Source organism: Crinia signifera, chromosome 7, assembly GCF_055691185.1.
Source record: "Crinia signifera chromosome 7, ASM5569118v1, whole genome shotgun sequence".
In the NCBI taxonomy this organism is placed as follows: Eukaryota; Metazoa; Chordata; class Amphibia; order Anura; family Myobatrachidae; genus Crinia; species Crinia signifera.
In genome coordinates, this window is record NC_139223.1 from 44,379,379 (window position 1) to 44,395,698 (window position 16,320).

General features: G+C 45.3%; 1 protein-coding gene across 1 annotated transcript; it reads right to left on the reverse strand.

Moving 5' to 3' along the window:
- Positions 1 to 4,475: 4,475 nt before the first annotated feature.
- Positions 4,476 to 15,524, reverse strand: GRIFIN (galectin-related inter-fiber protein). Its single transcript, XM_083151967.1, has 4 exons — positions 15,246 to 15,524; positions 6,504 to 6,583; positions 6,176 to 6,338; positions 4,476 to 5,175 (listed from the first exon to the last, which is right to left on the reverse strand). The coding sequence occupies exons 1-4, from the start codon at positions 15,318 to 15,320 to the stop codon at positions 5,008 to 5,010; spliced, it is 486 nt and encodes a 161-aa protein (XP_083008093.1). The 5' UTR covers positions 15,321 to 15,524; the 3' UTR covers positions 4,476 to 5,007.
- Between the last annotated feature and the right edge of the window lie 796 nt (positions 15,525 to 16,320).

The window sequence follows — 16,320 nt, forward strand, 5'->3', positions numbered from 1 at the left end:
ATTGAAACCCACGGACCTGTTCATAGGCATTTTTGCCCCAGATTATGATACACAAGCAGTGATCCTGGAATCAAAAAGGGTATCTGTTTCACTATTTCATCACCACTACCCCTTTACTCTCCTATACGGATACTACCCTTAATTAAAAAAAAAACAATTAAAAATGTTGTTTGGTTATACAAGCTAGATATACTTTATTCTAGAAATGAAGGCATGCCGCAGTACGGTAATTATACAGTGAATACCCACACATAAAGAATAATCTACCTTCCTGTTCTGTTACCTACTGTATAATTAATTTCTATCACAATTTAATGCAATTATCTTACATTTAACCTCATGTATACCTAAGAACTGTGACTCATCGGCTTATAAAACTAAACTGCTACATTGTTTATGAGCATCGAGCCAAACAAATACAAAGTTACCGTCAACTGCAGTACAAATCTATGCATACGCTTACAGTATCTAGTAATTTGATTGTGAGCAATAAGGTTACAGTGAATGATCACCATGCTTGCCTGTTTCAAGACTGATAATTACCGTTTGTCTATTCTTGAATAATTGTGGTTTATAAAGGAAATTATTTCGCATTATTGCTATTGTCTACTACTAAAATAACAGAGATCAGTGCTATTATTTAGAGTGCACACCTTCGCTCTAAAAAAATTGGATGTACATATAGTACATTTCTCTAGTGCTATACATCATCCCCATCTTCCAGCTTATACTGTAGGCTTAAGGTCGTACACACGGAACGATTCAATGTCGTTAACGATTTCCTCTGAACTCCTGCACAAATGATTTGGAGTCAAATGATGAACGATTGAGCAAACGATTACACATGAACGATTGATCTTTAATGAAGGTGGAGGGTAATGGGAGCCAGTCAATCAGCTTTACCAAATCGTTCAGGGGCATTTAGGGTGGGTGTACTAACAAGAAAATGCTTATGTATCACGGGGAGCTGTGAAGCCTGCACACCGCCGGGCCAGCTCATATCCCTGCTCCAGTGGCGTAACAATAGCCCCGCAGACCCCGCTTAGAAAGTGTGGGCGCCGGGGGGGGGGGTCTGCGTGGCTATTGTTACCCACTGCCACCTGCCGTGACCTCCAGCTGCTGCCTGCCGTGACCTCCCGTTGCCGCATCAGTGCAGTCCCGTCCCAGCTCTCCTGCTGCTAATGAAAAGGGACACACACAAAATGGCTGCCCCCATACAGCAGACAGTTTTTGAGGATGCTAGAGGAGGCGGCAGCCTCCTCTAGCATCCTTAAAAACCGACTGCTGTATGGGGGCAGCCATTTTGTGAGTGTCCCTTTTCATCAGGAGCCAGGAGAATCGCCCGGGACGGGACCGCAGACAGACAAGGCCACTGACCTGCTCCACAGCCGCTATCTCTGCACGCTGCAGACAGGGCCAGCTTACCTACCTGCATTATCACTCACAGCCAGCAGGGTGCGCACCCATTAATTATACATTTTGTTAATTCATCCCACCACCATGTCTACTTTCGTTTAGCGATCTTTCTCCCTTGCCCAGTCCTAAATAATAGTCCCCATTCCTATGTTGTTTAGTAGCATTTTGTCTTTTTGATTTGATTTGAATAGCTATACACTTAGGTGGAGATTTACTAAGATGTGAGTTCTATTTCACATGGGATGTTGCTATGGGCAACCAATCAGAATCTAATTCTTATTCATTAAGCACCTTCTAGAAGATAATAGATAGTATATGATTGGTTGCCCTTAGCAACATCCTATCTGAAATAGAACTCCCATCTTAGTAAATGTCCCCCTTTTATTCTGAATATATTATTACATTCTATTGCCTACAGTCTCTCTGATGCCCATATTCCACTTCTTAGCCGTAGCTCTCCTAGACCTGCCTTATTCCTAATGGCTGGCTCATTTTACTGGGTGTGGTACATGGGTCCGACAGTCGGGATCCCGACAGTCATTATCCCGACGGACCCATACAGCGTGGTGAGCGCAACAAAGCTCCTTGCGGGGTCGCTGCGCTCGCTACGCTCGCCATCTATTCTATTCTCCCTCTATGGGGGTCGTGGACCCCCACTAGGGAAAATAGCCGATGGCCGTCGGGAACCCGGCTGTCGGTGCTTTGACAGTCGGGATCCCGACGTCGGGTAAATGCCTGTTAGGATCCCGACTGTCGGACCCTGTCCGGCACCCCATTTTACTGTCCATCCCAATGTGTCATTGACACATACTCCCTTTGATCTGACCCCATGACACTCTATGCTGCCACTGATCAGAGCGTCTTAGAAATGCAGCATTTATATAGAGCACCGGTCCTTAAACTATTTTGCTCTGGGACCCCATTAGACGATAAAAATAATTACGGGACCCCAGCAGGTTGATGCAGAAGGTCATCACATCACATGTGTAGTCAGCAGACAGCACATACATGGCAGCATTGTGGAGGCACAAACTGATGGGAGGAGTCTGATATACCATAACCCATCACGTCACGTGTGTAGTCAGCACACAGCACATACATGGCAGTATTGTGGAGGCACAGAGTGATGGGAGGAGTCTAATATACCATAACCCATCACATCACGTGTGTAGTCAGCACACAGCACATACATGGCAGCATTGTGGAGTCACAGAGGGATGGGAGGAGTCTGATATACCATAACCCATCACATCACATGTGTAGTCAGCAGACAGCACATACATGGCAGCATTGTGGAGTCACAGAGGGATGGGAGGAGTCTGATATACCATAACCCATCACATCACAGGTGTAGTCAGCAGACAGCACATACATGGCAGCATTGTGGAGGCACAGAGTGATGGGAGGAGTCTAATATACCATAACCCATCACATCACGTGTGTAGTCAGCACACAGCACATACATGGCCGCATTGTGGAGGCACAGAGTGATGGGAGGAGTCTGCAATAACAGACAATTCTTGACTCCTTGAATCACTGACTGAGATTAGAGAAGTCATCATACTGATGGTCAGCAACATGGAGTCGCGACCCCATGCTGAGAAGGTCGTGACCCACTTTGGGGTCAAGACCCACAGTTTGAGAACCGCTGATATAGAGTATACAGTACTCTTCCTTCTCAATGCACTTTCCCCTAAGTGAATTCTAGTCATAATCTCTCTGGTCATGGAATTATTTATTCCTTCACTTGACCCGCACAACCCTTCCTCTAGGAATTTGTTTGCTTTAAGTCACTGTTGCTGTCAATACACCTTCCTTCCTTTTGTCACCTCCCCAATCCATCAAACACTTGATCGAATAACCTACTGTAATTGACTCATTCATTTTGTGCATATAATCAGCATCCAATTTTCTGCTCCTCGTACTGTGACCCAATTGTATGACTATCCCGTTCCGGTTGCATAGAACCGTAATGAATCACATTGATTCTCAGTCACTTATTCATTTACATCATGCACGTCTTCATGATTGGAGCTAGTTTACGCCAATGCCCAGCTCTACATGCAGTTCCAGCGTCTTTACTTATCCTTCATTTCATTGGGGCACCTCACTGGCTCAGCCAGTCATTTCTGATGCTGCAGGGCAGCGTCTGAGCCAAGTTCTGAGCACCAGCAGCACCCGGTTCAGGTGCTGCCCGGTAACCAGGTTGTGCGGATGGTGTTAGAGGTCATGCTGGGCAGCCACGAACCTGCCCGCCCCCTCTGCCGCACCGGCCTGCTTAAGGACTACTTCACAGCTGTTCCCAGGGTAGCATATAGAGGACAATCCTGAGAATTCAGTGATTGGCCTCCATATGTGTGTTAAGCCACTCTACAGCCTATGAAATTGCTAAGAACCAGTGATGTCTCATATACGGCCATAACAAAGGGTGACGCTGTCCAGTGTGCTAGGTCGTAGTGGCAGCATCCTTGCCATCCAGTTGGCACATATGTCCAGCTTGTAGACTGCTTGGAGAGGCACTTGGACCGACCATACAGTACAATGATCCAGGTACTCAGCTTCCTGCTATCAGCCTCCTCTTCTGTAATGTCTTGATGTGCTGGAGACGGGGACCATGTTCGGGGATATAGGGGGAAATTTACTAAGATTGGATTTCTATCTCACATCGAATGTTGCTATGGGCAACCAATCAGAATCTACTTATTTATTTAGCACCTCCTAGAAGATAATATATAGTATCTGATTGGTTGATTCATGTGACATGACTTTAAGTTGTGAGAATTCCTAGAGAATTGATATAGTCTCATGAATATTAATGCATCCTGAAGAACAAATGCATCGTACAGTAAGTGGGTGTATAGGTGACAACATTCTGTTCCTCCAGTTATACCCATCTACTTTACGCTGACATCAAACTATTTTTATTTGCAGGAGGTAATGATTGGACTGTGAATATGAACCTTCCTTTACACCATTCCTCGCCCCAGTTACCCCTGCTGGAAAATCACTCGTTCTTCATCATTTCCATTATGAGCCCATCGGAAAATAATGGACACCCGTGTTGCATCTAACGCTTATATTTCTTCTCATAGATTTTATTAGTCATTTCTAAACAATGAACATAAATTCAAAATAGTCCTTAGACTATAAATACAGTATGTCTGTGGACAAAATCAAAGCAGGATGAGAGTGATCTTTAGTTTCATCAGCAGCAGCACCGTGCACCGTCAACATCTTCAACACTGCATACCTCCCAACATGACCCATTCCAAGAGAGACAAAATGCTCTGCTCCTGCACTTCCTTGCTAGTGGCAGTTGCAGGGGTGGGACTGCACCATTGTCCAAAATTCAAAAAAGGGGAGCTACACCTGCCAGTGAGTAGTTTTTGGGAGTGTTTTGGTGTGTGGAGTTAGTGGGGCTCCCCTATCTGAATTTTGGACTGTGCTGCAGCCCAGCAACTGCAACTTCCACTGGAATGGGTCATGTTGGGAGGTATGAACACCGTTTGGGAGGGATGGACAGAAAATGTAGTTTAAAGCCACTTTAAAGCGGTGGAAGGGGATAGATTTAGAGATAGAGCAAGTCACATTCTACTCATACATCTCCCGTCTTGAGATCTCCACAGAGGAAACATTGATGTCGTTCAGGACTTGCACTTTGGTGATGGCGGTAAACTGCTTCATCCGGTGCCGGTACTGGATGATCTTGCTGTCATCTACATACACCTGGAAATTCTCCCTGTCTGAGAAGATTTCAATCTGAAATGAACGGAGATCATAGAGATGAGTTTTATATACTAATAATTATAGTAAGTAGCTGATGTGCATGGCTCAACTACGCAAAGGTTTGCTGGGCGATACATTTTGGGCCTGATTCAGGTTGTCTCACAAGGCAGTGTACATTTGCAGCCTAGCGAGCACATAAAGGCCATCTGGCCAACCATCGAATGATTTCTCTCCCCTTCGGAAATAAAAGTCCGTTGTGCCGGACAGCGAACGGCCCGGCAACTGTGTAACTTGCCGAAGCCATTCGCTGCTGGGGTTTGCACATGCACAGAATTGGGCATGTGCACACCTCAACCACCGGGGCTGGGTAGGAATTCGGATCAACCGAATTCGGATCCCTATTCACCCCCTTTGGAATCGTATTTTAAAACAACCATGCTGTGGGTGCCTGCAAGTAACTGTCACAGTTTCCAATCCACCCAAATTTTCAAGACTAAGGGCCTGATTGAGAGCTAGCATTCAATTATCGAATAACCAGGCATGCGCATGGATCGTAGAGCAAGCCAAAATGGCGAAACTATCTAATCACAATCCCCTTGCAATTTGACTGACAGGAAGCCGCTTCTTTGGGGGGTGGTAAGCAGCCATTTTCTGGGAGTATCAGAAAAAAGGAGGCGTCTAAGGGAGGGTGTGTGACGTCAGAACCTGCCTCGATCAGACGGTTTCTGTCGCAACAGAATTGTGGAAGGACCAGAATTACGTAAATAGAGTTGAAAAATAAATTGATGGCTCAGGAACCTCGTATGGACATGCGACAGGAGAGCAGATAACGATATTTTTGCAAGGGGCTTGTAGATTTGTACGGGGCAGGTTTTCTATTTGTCTGGGCGGCAGCTGACTCATCAAAGGTATCAGCAAATTTGCTAATAAGTGATCAGGTCTGAATCAGGTGCAAAGACCTATCATTTGGATGGGGCCCGTGTGCAGAGATATCTCTGTGCATAATCAATGTTGTATGTCAGTCCTACTGTACCTGGAAAGGCTCATTGGCTTCCATAGGAAAAGTATCAGTCCGTTCCTCCTGCCCCCAGTGGCTTGACAAGAAAGAATTGCAGATGATACTGCCCTCAGAGAAGCGAGGATTGAAATGGAAAGCGATCTGGTCTCCTGAATCAGTGAGGAAGTTGATTTCAAAGCTGTTAGACCATAAAGGGAACATGAGTGTAAATCTAGACTTCTGGCTTGTTCTCCATAATTCTCTGGTGGGCCAAAATGTTTAAACAAAAAGGAAAGCTTTTCTGTACGATATACTTATCAGGGTCATATTCTGAAACGTATGACGAGCACCCATAGTTCCTTACTCATTCTCACTGGAACTTGTCTCTCCCTTCACAATCACACTCCATCCAGGGCAGAAACCTTGTGGACAGGAGGCTTCAAACTATTGGAAGAAAGAACAAAGCAGTATATCATCCACATTGTATATTCACCCATAGACATACATACTTATCTATTTTGTAGATCTCCTCTCCAGGAGAAGCCCAGAGAGGAGACACTGCAGGGCAGTTCAGAGGGCGGGGCAAATGTCTTTTCATTAGGCTCCGGAACCAAAGGATATGATCCAGTCATTTAGCCACACCCCCTTCCAGCAGCTCTTTCTATAAGTGGTGCTGAGAGAGGGGCAATTCTAATTACCAGGGGCGCAGTGGGGCCCCTGTCACCTAGTAGCCAGGGGCAAACGCAGGATTTTCAGAAGGGGGTTTCCAGACGGGCGGAGCAAAGCACGGAGATGGACACTTATGTGACTCAGTATATGCCGGGTCAGTTAAAGTATTATAGATAGACCAAATGTATATAAATAATAATAACAATTAAAAAAATATATATATATATATACAGGAATGCTTTAGGTGGCCGCACACATGGGACTCTGCTCTTCAGAAAAATAAACACGCCAGAGCCGTGTCTTTACAGCAACGTTTCGGGAAGGTTTATTATCCCGTCCTCAGGCTTCAACAAAGTATAACATATATGTTATACTTTGTTGAAGCCTGAGGACGGGATAATAAACCTTCCCGAAACGTTGCTGTAAAGACACGGCTCTGGCGTGTTTATTTTTCTGAAGAGCAGAGTCCCATGTGTGCGGCCACCTAAAGCATTCCTATATTATTTGATTTGAGCCGGCACCAGGGCAGCTGTACTGGATTGGATGCGTGCCAGCACATCGCCCCATATATATATATATACATATATAAATATATATATACATACATACATACATACATACATACATACATACGGGGCGTAAACAGCAGTGTAGATCCCTGGGCATAGCAATGTATTGGGGCCCCTACCGATCCTCCAGCGGTAGGGGTGGGGAAGCTTTTATGTCCCTCGGGCAGTAGGGGGTATTCTATCAACTGCTCAGCATGTAGGGCCTGGATCATTTTCACTAATTACCCCTTTACTGCACAGATGGTGGGAGATGGGGTGGGAGAAGGGGCATTGAGCTGAATAAAGGGGCCCTGATACATAACTTCCAGGGTGGTAGAGGATGTTTAATACGCAGAGGAGGGGTGTATAGTAGAGTGGGCTTATTATTCATAATTGTCTGGTGGGAGGACAGCTTGCTTGACTGCAGATATCTCCAGTTCCCGGAAATAGATTTCTTAGATTTTAATGGAATTAAAAACTAGAGAATCCCACCTACCTACTCAGAGTTCAGGAGGCAGAGCAATCTGCCAACGAGAATATAAAACTACATACCAGGTGTGTGGAGCTGGAGCAGTAACCAGCTGCTGCAAGGCTGATATCTCTGGTTCTGGGAACAGTAGAGACAAGCTACTAGTGTCCATCAAAGGGGGAGAGTCCCAGCTTTTGGAATATACCCTCAGAAAAACTATAAGTCAGACAGAACCTGAAATATCTGACTGGGAAGAGCAATTAACAGGCTTGTATGGGACCACTGCTTTGAAGTCAGATATCTCCGGTTCCCAAGGGCCGATTTTTAAAATTCTTGTACCCATGGAAAGAGGGGACCCTCAGCTTTCAGGGTCCTTAGACTCCTAGGGGGGTTTCTGGGTACTCAGAAACCCCCCCTGCGTGCGCTACTGGTAGCAGCTCAAGCCAGAACATGCAGCTGCGTGCTGGGCTACAGTGTGGCCAGGGAGGTATTTAAAGTACACTTTTTTTCTGTTTTCTAAAGGGGGAAAGCCACACCTCCTGTGATCAGGCCATGCCCTCTGAAAAGTACCTGGGCCCAGCCAGGCTCTCTAATGCCCTGCCCTTGATTGCCAGTCAGTAACATTCAATCCTGCCCACTTCACTAGATGTGCAGTCCAGTAGCCTGGAAGAGGATGCTCTTAAGGCCCCCCATACACTATGCGATTTAGGCCTGATTTTACCCAATTCTGCTGGATTAGGCCATGAAACCGGTCCAAATCCCATGTATATAACATCCTTTGTGATCCAGTGTGCGGTCCTGTGCACATTGGATGTGCACATGGGATTGGCACTGGAGATCGTACATGCTGCACATAAGATAAGTCTTATGTGCCACCATCAGCTGCTGTTGTGGGGGGACTCCGAAAGCCAGGCAAGGGGGCGCTGGGCAGGGAGAGACAGAGATCTGGGCGGGAGGAGCCGGGCAGTGGGCACATTTTAAAAACTATACAAATGAATAGGCAGCTGCTGATGGGTCTATTATCATACAATACCTTTGCATGAAATGTACAAATGTAAACTAGCCTGCTATATTCTTTCAATTCTGCATGAATCCTAAGTGCACTCTTGCAGGACACTCTTAATTTTTTGCCCAGGCCTCCACACCCCTGGAAGAGTGGTCTGCTCTCCAACATCCCACTTGCTTCCTAGGGAAGTTGCCATCTTTTGAATCATTACAGGCCTACGCCCTCGCCATGGCCCAGCAAATCACAAATAGGCCTAGGGGCCGGAGCAATTGGCCACTTCTCCCAAAGCCTGCCGAATCGTCTCCTTTCTGGTTATATAACGTAGGTAAGCATGCCACACAATTCCAACTGTTTTTTACTGGTACTTATTTCCCAGTGCAGCTGCGGCTGCTTTCCGTACAACTCTAAATCAGTTTTATTTGTATTTTATCACTACGGCTGTACAGAAAATATTGGAACAAAATGGCTTTAGTTCAAATAAAAAAACTAAAGTTCTTTTGTAATCTCGAGGTGAATATTGGTGTCACTAGCATTTATCACATTTTGGACCTCAGCTGTGATCTTTACGTTCCTGACTGTAATGAAAGTGGTTTGTCCGGAATATCGCGCAGCGGCGCACTAGATTTCCCAGCAGCCAGAGATATGGTTGATTGGAGCAGACAGGGTCTGGAAATGAAGGGCCAGCAGTATGGGCATAAAGATTTTCTAATCTACAAAGAAATTCAGCTCCTGTGAATTGCTGGTTTTATGTGTCCACTGACACAAAAGCATTCAGGTGTATAAAGCCTGCTGTCAGCCCTTGCTGTACGGCTCCGTGTACGCAGACAATGCTTTCATTTCCTAAAGCGCCAGACATGCAGAGTTCAGGAATGTGTCCGTGCTTTGCAGTTATTTATATACCTGCAATTTAATTTCTCGGCAAAGGGATATTGGTTGTCAAAAATGAAAGGATAAAGGTTTATCACGCCATAGTTGTTAATAGCAAAACACTTTCAGATGGGACTAAGTAAAAAAAGGGACCCAGACAAGAACCCGGAACGGGGGGTGATGTCTGTGATAGCTTTCACCAGGGGCATGGGGAAGGGGAGATTATAGCCTCCCCGTGGGATCTCACCACCTATTCTATTCTCCCTCTATGAGGGTCGTGGACTGCCCGAGGTAGAATAGCCGGTGGCCGTCGGGGCCCCGAGTGTCAGGGTTTTTACTGTCAGGATCCCAACTGTCAAGAAACTGTCCAGCAACCCATGATCCGGACCATTCCAGTTTTTGCTACATGCCCGGAACATACAGTGAGGCTTTATTCTCTCCCTCCTCCCCTCCCTGGTGAAAGCTGTCACAGGCAGCACTCCTTGGACAGGACAGACACTAGATGCAGAGTTTGATGTCCGGTTCGGCATTCCGGGCTCTTGTCCGGGTCCGGTTTTTACCCATACCCCTTTTAGACAAATACAGGTAAATGTAGGTAAATGAGGCACACAACATTGGCTTTTGTAGGATTGCTACTTAAAGGACAGTTGAGTCATGGATTTCCCTGGAAGTAGTGCAGTGTCCAGTAAGCCACTTCTGCCCTGCTGGTCTTCTTCTTCAAAAAAATGTCTGCATTAACCCTTTGAGTGCCAGGGAATTTGTCAAAATAGGTGTCAAAAATTGCAAAGGGAACAGGTTTTTTATTTATGAACCCATTGAGTGCCAACGTTTCTGTGAGAGATCCTCAAAATATGCCAGCGCCGCTCACAGGGACTGTTCTTTTTTTTTGGGTGCAATATTTAACTAAGCTTCAATTAATGGACTTGGCTGTCATTTGTATTTATTTATACTAAAAGAACAGTCGGTGTGAGCCATGCTGGCATATTTTGACAGCAACCTTGGCACTCAAAGGGTTAATACCATTCGAAAATATAATGGCCTCAATTAGCATATAACAAAACTTTTTGGCGTCATTTGTTGTAGGCATAATATTATTATATGCTCTCCACTGTGACCATGTAAATCCATGTACAAATTGTATATACATTATAGCTGTACTCCTGATGAAGGAAGAAGGAGGTGGGCAGGGATGGACAAATGGCTTTAAATTCAGTAACATAGCTCCCAACTGTCTAAAAAAAATCGTATTTTGCTATACAAATACAAAATTTTCAGCCATGTTTGGCTTAGTAAATTTCTATATTGTACTGTTTATCAGAGCTTGGAGAGAGGTAATGAAAGATAAAGTATTAACCACTATGCTCCTTTCATTTTTCAAACACAGTGGGCCAGATGTATCAAGCTTCAAAAAGTGTTAACATTGAGAAGTGATAAACAACCAGCCAATCAGCTCCTACCTGCCATGTTACAGGCTGGGTTTGAAAAATGACAGGTAGGAGCTGATTGGCCGGTTATTTATCACTCTCCAATTGATCACTTTATGAAAGCTTGCCTACTGTAACATGTAGGGTAGAATCTGATGAGCTAGTACTTTATCTTCCACAATTGTATCTCTCTCCGAGCTTTAATATATTCTAAGCATCATATCCATTTACATGACTTATTTTTACATTTGAGATACTCAGGAAAGGAGACTTCTATTTTAATTTTAAAGGGCTAAACAATTAATGAAGGGTGTTTAACTGTTTAAAGGTAATTACACTGTATATGGAAATTAATTATTAACTATGCTTAACCGACAATGGGCCAGATGCACTAAGCTTCAAAAGTGCTAAAATGGAGAGTGATAACCAGCCAGCCAATCAGCTCCTACCTGCCATGTCACAGGCTGTGTTTGAAAAATGTCAGGCAGGAGCTGATTGGCTGGCTGTTTATCACTCTCCATTTGATCACTTTTGAAGCTCAATGCATTTGGTCCAATATCTCTCTTTAAGGCATATAAAAATGTATTACATATTTATATAGTTTATATATAAGGTACTGTTGAGTTTATTTACTAATCTGGGAGTTGTACTGTATTTCAGATTGGATGTTGCTATGGACAACCAATCAGATTGTATCAATTATCTTCTAGAAGGTGCTAAAGAAACACAGAAAACAATCACTATTTTGTCATTCATTAACATACATTGAGTCACTATAAAAAAATTAAGCCCTTATTCAGATTTGATCGCAGTACATTTGTTCTCAAAATGGGCAAAACCATGTGCACTGCAGGTGGGGCAGATGTAACATGTATAGAGAATTAGATTTATAAGTTATTTGGTTTCTGTGCAGGGTAAATACTGGCTGCATTATTTTTACACTGCAATTTAGATTTCAGCTTCAACACACCCAAATTTAACTCTCTCTGCACATGTTACATCTGCCCCACCTGCAGTGCACATGGTTTTGCCCATTTTGAGAACAAATTTGTACTGCGATCAGATCTGAATAAGGGCCTTAAGCGTGGTCCAGGGACGTAACTTTGGGAGGCAATGGAATCATCCCCCGCCAGGCTCCTGCTCCCAAGGGGGCACCTCTCCTTCCCTGCGAGTTTGAAACAGTTAAGTGAATGCCGGTGATAAATGCTACTGTTGCTAACTCCCCTCCTAGCAGGACCATAATCACGTCACATTCTCTTTATTCTAAACATACACATACACGCATACATTTATTTATATAAGGTTGGTGCATGTGTGTATGGGGGGCACCAATATTTATCTTGCCTCCGGGCAACTGGGTAGTACTTACACCGCCAACTGGTGCAGTCGCAAGGGACTTTGGAGGTTATTCTGATCGGTGCGGCCAAACGTGCGTACGTTCCATATTAGCGTACGCTCTCCGTACGCGGCCGTTGAGGTTAAGTCCACCCACAAATCAGCCGCATACGTACGGCCAGAAACAACGTCGAAGGGGAGTGGCGTACAATTGAGCGTACGCCAACGTACACGGACGGATCAGCCCTAAGACTCCGACAACTGGCGTACAACAGAGCGTACGCCACCATTTACGGACGTCTCTCGTCCGTCTTCCCGCCGACTTCTTGCGGCTATCTGAGCGTACGCCAGCTTGTACGGACGGGTCCCTATTGTTTTCAGTAGAAAACTCAGCTTATGTCACCGCTCGTAAGAGTGAGCGTACGTCCGTGCACGCTGGCATACCCTTCACATATATGGACCTGCAAATCTTGCCTTTCAACTAGAATTCTGACAATTAATTAATTATTCTAATTGTTATTCAATTATTGTTTTCTATTAACTCAATTGAAGATTGTGTGCAAAATAGTGGGCATGGGCTTAAAACATTGCTGAAACATCCTTTGTAGGTGTTAGATGTGGTTTATGTTATTGTATCATAAATACAAAACCTATGTTTGTATTAGAGTGAACACGTTGACACATGTCGACTTGTGTAGATTGAGTATGCTACTGTGTAAAGTCTATGAAAGCACGTAGTGAATGTGTATAACTGTTTAACAAATACCTACCTTAGCATATATAAGCAGGTCTTAAAAAGATTCTTAGGTACTTGTTTCCTAGCACGGCCACAATCGTGAGTAATCGTGTCCCTTACTTAAGGGACACGATTACCCACGATGGACCCGATTTCTTTTGAAATCAGGTCCATTTTGCCGGCTAGGATAAAATATCGGGGGCATCGCGTCGGTCGGGACCATTAACATTGGTCCCGACGCGACCGAAGCGATGCCCCCGATATTTCCATAGACTTCAATGTTACAAAATATTTTAACATTGAAATCTTGTCGGGAAAGGTAAAATATCGGGGGCATCGCGTCGGTCGGGACCATTAACATTGGTCCCGACGCGATGTGACGCGATGCCCCCGATTTTTGCATAGGATTCAATGTTAAAAATTTTTTTAACATTGAAATGGTGTAAAAATGTCAAAAAATGTGAAATGGGTCCATATGACCCATTTCACATTATAGATGTCCCCGTCGTCCCGTCGTCGCCCCACGATAGACGCCAACCCGAAGCGTGGCGAGCGCAGCGAGCCCGCGAGGGGCGGCGGTACGCGTCCTCCGACCTTTTCATGCCCTACTATCCACTAGGGCGTGGAGTGAGAATAGAATAGTGTGGCGAGCGCAGCGAGCCACCGAGCCCGAAGCGTGGCGAGCGCAGCGTGCCCCGCGAGGGGACGCGGATACCTTCACAGTTATACGCGTCCCATTGCGGGCTTCACAGGTGTCCGTGGCGACGCGGACACCTGTGAAGCCCGCGAAGGGACGCGTTTACCTGTGAAGGTATCCGCGTCCCCTCGCGGGGCTCGCTGCGCTCGCCACGCTTCGGGCTTGGTGGCTCGCTGCGCTCGCCACACTATTCTATTCTCACTCCACGCCCTAGTGGATAGTAGGGCATGAAAAGGTCGGAGGACGCGTACCACCGCCCCTCGCGGGCTCGCTGCGCTCGCCACGCTTCGGGTATGCGTCTATCGTGGGCTGCTGTTTACGCGCTTCAATTTGGGGGGGTTGGGAATTTTTTTCATTGAATACAATGTAAAATTGGGTCCCAGGGACCCAATTTACATTGGATTCAATGAAAAAAATCGGGTCAAAAATCGGTCGGTCGCGTCGATCGCATCGCATGCGACCAAATCGCATGCGATGCGATCGACCCGATTTTTTTCAGCACGACCACCCCGATCTTAATCGGTGTGGCCGTGCTAGGAAACAAGTACCGATTCTTACCTTAAATTAAACAAACCTTTAAATGTAGAGAAGTATAGAAAGATAAGCTTCCAATGTGTTTGAGTGCTGTGTGTGGCTTGCAGGTAGTGAAATCATGGTTTTGACTTAATAGACTGCAGCATTGCTTATTACATTCAGGTGTATGTGTTTGAGTAGTAATCAGCGTAAATTAGCACACTGGCATGCGGTATCTGTAGGGGTGGTCTGAGCTGGCGGTTGGCGGCCGCCTGTTTTGTGTCCGAAATGAACGGTAGTAGCACCGTTCATTTTTGGTGCACACCCCCGTGTACGCCCATATTTACGCCCATTTTCCCTCATTATTTCGGCCGCTCCCCTCATCACGCCCCTATGCCGCCCCCAATGCCCGTACTCTCGCGTACAGGTTTTTTCGCACGGAGAGACCCGTCCGTAAGCGTTGTGGAGTGTTCGCGCCTGCGCATTGGCGATTGTACGCATGCGCAGATCATGAAAAACCCCGGAACGTACGCGTACGGCCCGGCCGCACCAACCAGAATAAGGCCCATTGTGCCTGCATATTTCACCTTACCAATTAAAACTGAACTCACCCAATGCAACAAATTATTTTTAAATAATTATTAAAAAATATATATATTTGTGGGTTTAATTAACACCATATAACATCCAAATGGAGATCAGTACCCGAAACTCAATAATTAACCAAATTGTAGCCCATTGGTCACTGTCTGTCCCGTAAGAATGCTACTGCTTACTTCAATGGAGCTTTGAAACCATTTACAGATGTTGTAAATTAGAGCATCACCTGTTTAGTTACTTACCTTTAATGCCATCTTCTCTGCTGCGGGTCTGTAGACAGTACTACACTGTAGTCTCTCATATACCATCGGGTGCATCCAACAGCCACGTGGGAGAGATTAACTGACACACAATGGAGATTTGCCATACAAAAATCTAACATTCACTACAATCCGTGGGGATAGGACATCCAGCAGATAATGGATGATCTCATACAAGGTTTGTTGGTGCTCGGCCATTAATCCTGCCAGTAATTTTCCATGAGCAAAACACTCCAGACCGGACATGGATTAAATGATGTCACATTGTGATTTTAGCAAAGCTTAAACTGCTGTGGTCAGCTAACAGAGCTGGAAAACAAGTTGCTTTGTTAGCTTATAGCCAGCCTGTCATTCATACATAATGTAGTACTATATTTGGGGCAAGATTGGCTTCATGCGGAGATGACAATTTACCCTTTGGGGAGCATATTAATGCACAGGTTTTCGCATTGTACATGCAGCGAAACTGTGTCACAGAGTCATTTCATTTCCACTTTCCACTAAAGACTGGTTACTGGGCTATAATAGCATGAGTGCCGGTTGACCCTCCGACAGTTGGGATCCTGACTGACAGGGGCTGTTCTCCCTCGTTGGGGTCCACCTGTGAGCCACTGAGCCAACAAGCAGCTTCTTTGCACTTGCCCCCCTGTCGGAGCAGCGGCGGTCAGGATACCAATGTCAGTATACTGACCATCAGAATCCCGACTGTTGGGCAGTTATATCACACCCAATGGCACAAGGTTCAGTAAGGGCATAGTTAAATGCACCTGGTATATGGTAGGCACCAGTGCACTCAGATGATGATGATGAGAACTAGAAGCGATAACAGTATAGACCTAGGGGGTGAGTGCAATGCAGGATGGGGACAATACTGTATGCATCTTTTGCATCTTGGAGTAGCATACCTCTAATTCCAATTCAAATCTGTCCTTATACATCTAATGGGCTTTGTTCCTTTGTTCCCCACATTCAATCTGTCCACAAACCATGTTACATGCATCTAAAAAACAGACCCAAAATATGACCCTATCTTACACAAGACACTACGGGATCCCGA

Excerpts from the sequence above, each read along its gene's own strand:
- GRIFIN (XM_083151967.1), bottom strand. The coding sequence starts at position 15,320 with ATGCACCCGATGGTATATGAGAGACTACAGTGTAGTACTGTCTACAGA. Across the intron at positions 6,584-15,245 it reads CAGAGAAGATGGCATTAAAG|TTTGAAGCCTCCTGTCCACA; the intron begins GTAAGTAACTAA and ends TTCTTCCAATAG. Across the intron at positions 5,176-6,175 it reads AAGCCAATGAGCCTTTCCAG|ATTGAAATCTTCTCAGACAG; the intron begins GTACAGTAGGAC and ends CGTTCATTTCAG.